Source organism: Bidens hawaiensis, unplaced genomic scaffold (assembly GCF_021521415.1).
Source record: "Bidens hawaiensis isolate Kalapana, Puna unplaced genomic scaffold, B.hawaiensis_p1.1 tig00067964_1, whole genome shotgun sequence".
In the NCBI taxonomy this organism is placed as follows: Eukaryota; Viridiplantae; Streptophyta; class Magnoliopsida; order Asterales; family Asteraceae; genus Bidens; species Bidens hawaiensis.
Window position 1 is genome coordinate 49,930 of NW_027502049.1, and position 5,801 is coordinate 55,730.

The 5,801-nt window shown below is 37.0% G+C and overlaps 1 protein-coding gene across 1 annotated transcript; it reads right to left on the reverse strand.

Annotated features, from left to right (window-relative positions):
* Positions 1-631: 631 nt before the first annotated feature.
* On the reverse strand, positions 632-5,077 carry LOC143605119 (uncharacterized). Its single transcript, XM_077081347.1, has 11 exons — positions 4,488-5,077; positions 4,307-4,421; positions 4,155-4,232; positions 3,988-4,080; positions 3,667-3,750; positions 2,034-2,132; positions 1,703-1,759; positions 1,218-1,248; positions 1,092-1,138; positions 920-978; positions 632-851 (listed from the first exon to the last, which is right to left on the reverse strand). Exons 1-11 carry the CDS (start codon positions 5,075-5,077, stop codon positions 632-634), a joined length of 1,473 nt encoding a protein of 490 aa, XP_076937462.1.
* Positions 5,078-5,801: the final 724 nt, after the last annotated feature.

A 5,801-nucleotide genomic window follows, 5' to 3' on the forward strand; every position in this document is an offset into this window, starting at 1 on the left:
TTTTATTATTTGCGTTACGAGCAAAGAAGAATATGTTATCTTAATTTTCGCATTGAAGTTTTTTTAATTTTTTTGTTTTTTTGTTTCATTTTCTAGAATACTCGAAACACGATTAACTCAATCCAAAAAAACCCGAACCCGAAAAACTCGTGAGAGATTTGGGTTAGGTTTCGGGTTAAGATTTAAAACTTTGAAACCCGAAGAACCCGACCCGAAAAACCCGAAACCGAAAAAACAAACCCGAAGAACATCCCTAGCTATGCACCGGCTAGTTTTGCCAAACATACTATAAAAATAAAGAATCAAGCAAAGCCAGCAAGTCCTTTTGACTATGCTCAATATAAATTTGCATTTTCCAACATCAAGTTGCCATACCCATCTCCCTGTCACTTCATAACAAACAGGCTGTGCCATATATTAACAAGTTACATCTTCAATAACCTTTGGAAGATTAACAACCAGTGGTATGGTGTCATTCACATATTACATATTTATAGTGCAAAATAATCAAGTGAAATTTCCATAAATGAACAAAAAATACCTTATTATTATTAATATTATGCAGCTATACAAAACATAATAATAATAATGGCTGTGCAGTAGTATGTATACATAAACTCGGAGTGTCAGCCTATGCTTCAGAGAGATCTGGGTTCGGACTAACACTCGTTTGTTCTTCACCTTCAGTTGGATCAGCTGGCTGAGACCCATGTTTGGCAGCAGCTTGCAACACCCTGCTCTGGACATTTACATAGGAAGGCAAAGTCGGTAATCCATTGCGATTCGTTTCCAACTTTCCAGCAGCCCACGAAAGTGCCTGCCCTCCCAGTTTAACAGGCACAAGAAGTTGCCTTCAAGTCAACCACCAGCTGTTGTTAGTTAGTTATTAAAAATCAAAGCTAGCAAATACATAAGTTACCTCACGTCTCTGTTGAAATCTTTAGAGTCCTCGTAAGAAGCCACCCGTCGATATATAGTCTGGAATGACAGACAAATTCAAAACTCATAACATAAAACTACTACAACACTGAAGACGACCTGGCTTTTGATTATTTAAAATTTATAACTTATCATGATCAACCGGTGTTCACCTGACTAAGACCAAATATAGCAATGAGTTGCAGCGTCGTCTCCCACTCTAAAATAAGCACAGCCGTGAAGAAATAATCAGTAACTTATTTATACATCTCCTGCTTAAAAGCATAATTCGTTTGTACCTAACAATGCATAAGCAGCCGCTAGGAAACCCTGTAGACATACATAACAATCACACAAATTAGACCAAAAGTGGCCTTAAAATGCCTCCTAATGCTTAACTTTAAGCTAAAAATTGCTACTTAATATGCAATTCATCTATGGTTGGGTTTTTTTTTTTTTTTTTTTGTTTTTTGTCTATTCTTCAAACTTTATAAATATTTACAACATTTAGGGGCACTAAACTTCTTTTTAATAAAGTGATTTAGGAGGTTTAACCCATTTGTCCACTTTCTATTAGCTAAGTTGTCGGTTTGACCCGTTGGAGATTCAAATCAATTGTTTTTTGGTAACGAACCGAAATCTACAATAACATGACATGAAAGTACAGATATCATATCTCCACGTTTATGTCACGGAAAGTTAATGCCATGATAACAATATCCACAAATATCTAACAACAAGTTGGGTAAGGACAGAGTTCAAAGTTTAAAATAGATAGCCTTACCACACCATACCCGAGAACTTGCTGGAGAGTTACATCCTCTAGAATAGCCTCGGCTTCCTGACATTGAGCAGTTAACTTTTTTGTAAAGCATGATGAGATCTTATATTTCTAATCACATAGCACACTTGCTGAAGCAATAGCAGCATATACCAGACAAGAATGGTTGATGCATTCTTATTAGTATCTCTTAATGTCTAAAATGAATGGATTACCTACCTCATAAGCAAAAGAAATTGTATGTGACAGTTTTATTGTATTTGTACATGCAAGGACTTGTCGATTAATATTATAGATGAAAAGGAAGCATGTTGAACTTGAAAAGAGAAAAGACCTCGTTGAGTATGGTAAATGCTGTCTCAGGTTTTGGCTCTTTAACACGCAAACCCTCTTGCACCCAAGAGCGGTAGCCACCTTGGAGTAAGTATGGTCTCTGCAATTTCAAAAAGTAAATTAATAATATTTAAATCACAGTAACCAACTAGCGTGCAGTTAATGTCTAGTATTCGTGATTTATCTAGAATTTTGAATTTCAAATATTCTAGACATTATTTTGTAACTTATACAGCTCCATATTTTTTTAATTGACGTGCTAACACTTGAATCATTAATGAGATCGATACCATGAATTCTATCAATGTCTAAGTAAAGTGCAACCAAGAATGTGAATGCTGAATTTTGGATATAAGTTAGATATTTGCAACACTTTCTGTTAACTTACATTACATGATGTTGAAAGCCAGTTGGGTATAACATATCAGAATTAGCAGTGTTCATCAGGTCAACCTGATCGGGTTTCGGGTTAATCAGGTCGGGTTAGTCTGGTTTTTCTTAAAAAATATCAAACCTGCAGCCCGACCCTATTAAGGTTCGGGTTAGTCGGGTTCGGGTTATTCGGGTTTCGGGTTTGTCTGGTCGGGTTAATCGGGTTAAACATGTTACTTTATAATTTTATGTTATTTTTTGTGTTTGTAACTTGTAGGTTGCAAAATTTTCGTTTCATTCTCTTTTACAAGTAATTATCTTATAATTGCATATATGGACTTGTAAACGAATCAAACGGACATGAACAAAGGCATGCCCGTGTTCTTTCATTTAACTTTTAACGAACACGAACACTTAATCGAACAAATATTTGTGCTCATGTTCGTGTTCGTTTATGTTCGTTCATTTAAAATCTAAACGAAGAGTTCATGAACATAAATGAACATAATTAAACAACGATAAACGAGCATGAAGGAACATATATGTACATACATTAACAAACGCAAACATACATTAACGAACAGAGATGAACGCATTTAAATAAACAAAAAACATATTAGAGTGATATAATTACTAAATGCATAACATTTAAATTTTCTATTAATATGTAAACGAACATGAACAAACGTAAACAAACTTAAATGAACGATCATGAACGAACGTTCACAAACATAGATGAACGAGTGAAACATGTGTTCATGTTCGTTCGTTTAATTAAATGAACACAACATAAATGAAATTTCCGTTGAATGGTTCATGAACAAACAAAATAAATAACTCCTCTATAAAGCTTACATTATTGCCTTTATAGTGATTATTTCATATTTTAATCATTGTATTTAAAGTTAAGTATCATAGCTAATCGGGTTATTCAGGATAACCCGAAACCCGACTTTTTTCCAAAAATGAACCCGAAACCCGACCCTATTAACAATTCGGGTTAACCCGAATCACCCGATTAATACTCTTTGACCCTATTTAACCCGACCCGAATTTTCTTATTCGGGTTAGGGACGGGTCGGGTTAATCAGGTTCGGGTATTTTGGACACCCCTAATCAGAATCTTAACAGCCTGAGTGTAATTGACCATGCCAGCATGTACAGCTAATTGTTGCTAATCAGTTGTGTGTGAAGGTTGACATAGAGTATAACAATGAAAGAGATAATTAAAGTGGTATAAAAATGATAGCAATACAACTTACCTTAACACCAACTTTCCTCAGTGCTCTTGCGATTCCTTTAGAGCGCGAACCATCAGCATCCATTACTATTACCTTGGACCCTCCCTATACAGTAGTAAATAAGTTTTAATTTATCAAAATATCCATGAAATTGTCTCTCAGTCAGTCAATCCTACAGATCATTGTTTCGCACGAATAAAGCATACTTCTGTGTAAGCTTTAAATACAAAATCTATGATACTTGTGATAGAACAAGAAACACATACTTCTATGCTGGCCCTAGGATAAAGCATGAGGAATCTAAATCTATGAGCTTTTAAGTCAAAGAGTAATGTTACATACTTGAACAACTTTCAAGTTCCAAATGACAGCAGCAATCAAGGCATCATCAAGATCTTTACCACTCTTGAGTACCTTTTTGACGTTTGTATCAACCTGAAAATCCATATTATCAAATGCTAATTGGAGTTTGGTCAATTAATCAATAAGACAACAACAACACCACCAACCTCAGGAAATGCCACACTAGCATATCGAAACCGAGCTCCCCTTCGTAGATCAGGAATTCCATCTCTTTCTCTGGATTCCTTCAAATATCCCGATACAAGTCAGAAATGATAACTCAGAAATAAAAAGGCTAGAAAAGATTACAGCCTCTTGCCTCAGGGCGGACGTCAACCAGTGCAGCGCCTTCTTTCCCGTTGAGCAGGTCCAAAGTTATCTTTGGGGACAAGTCTCCAGCGTATCCAGCATATGTCAACCTCCAGTACGAAACCCTGTTCAAAACTCATGCGAACCTTAGATACAGTTAAGAACGTCGACACAAAGAGAGAAAGACGTACCATAATGTGGCTGATGCTCCAAGCAAAATTAAAAATGGGACAATCGGATCGGTGGGATCAAGGCCTAAACTTTTCTCAAATCCTTCAAAGACGATATAAACCTGTTGGAAAGCGGTCCCAACAGGGCGCAGCACATCTTCTGAAGAATTGAACGCATTTTGTATCTCTGGAGGGAGCGTATCCTTGACAGATGCATAACCATAAACCACAAGCGTCACCCCTTGTGCCAGCAGCTCCTCAAGCGCAACGATCGCTTGTCTCAACCCGTCGACAGCAATCCCCCCTGCTTTCCTCTTGGAGCTATTAAACAACCCTGAGAGTGTAGTGCTGAAAGAGAGCTTCAAGTTGTTAAGGGAAGCATCAAGCGAATCATTGACACCCTTTGACGCAGAGGTGATTGTTTTGAATGTGTTGGTGATAGCAGTGTCTGTGTTACACACCAGGGATTCATTAATTCCAGCAAAAACATCTTCATTATCTTGTGTTTTCATGAGGTATTCTGGTGGTTCACTTGTAGCAATAATAAATGTGTTTGGCCTACTCCTGATGTCTGAAAGTTTCAAGAAATGATGAAGTTTGTTGTTTTCCATGATGCACTTTGCTGCTGCAGCTGTGTGACGGTGTCCATAGAGACAAACCTGCTGCTGCAATCTAATTTTTATATACTGAAAGAAAGAAAGAAAGAATCTTGACAATAAAATACCTGGGAATTTGGATAAAGCTGGTAAGCAATTGTTGAGCAAAGGGGCAGCATTTTCAAGCATATGGTTGTTTTGGTTTGGTTGTGTTGTGTTTCATGAAATTGAAAGAAAGAAATCAAGTGGTGTGGTTTGGTTTACTTTGGTTTTATCATAAGTGAGAGGTTGTTGGTGACCTGGGAGATTCTCATCCTTCCTACCTTTCCTTTTATTTTTATTATTATTATTATTATTATTATTATTATTATAGAAACCACAATTTATGGGCATGAGCAGGACACGACGACACAAACCTATTATTATCCATGAAACACAAAACTAAACAGTCAAGTGTATTGTATGTAGGTACTTACTATGAATGTATGTATGCTGCATCATCTCTCTCAATCACAATCTCTTCGTATCCTTTAAAACATAATAACACTCTGAAGAAACACTAAGTGACCCGGGGCAGATTACAGATAATCTGGGGGTTAAGTAATGTTTCCCACGAGGATGAGGTCCAGCAGAGAAGGTTTGTTCTTCAGGGGACCTGCAAAACAGACACCGTAAGCTCGTCACTGAGAAGGGGGAGGTTCCTCCTTGTGACCACCATCCGGCGTGAGAATCAGACTAG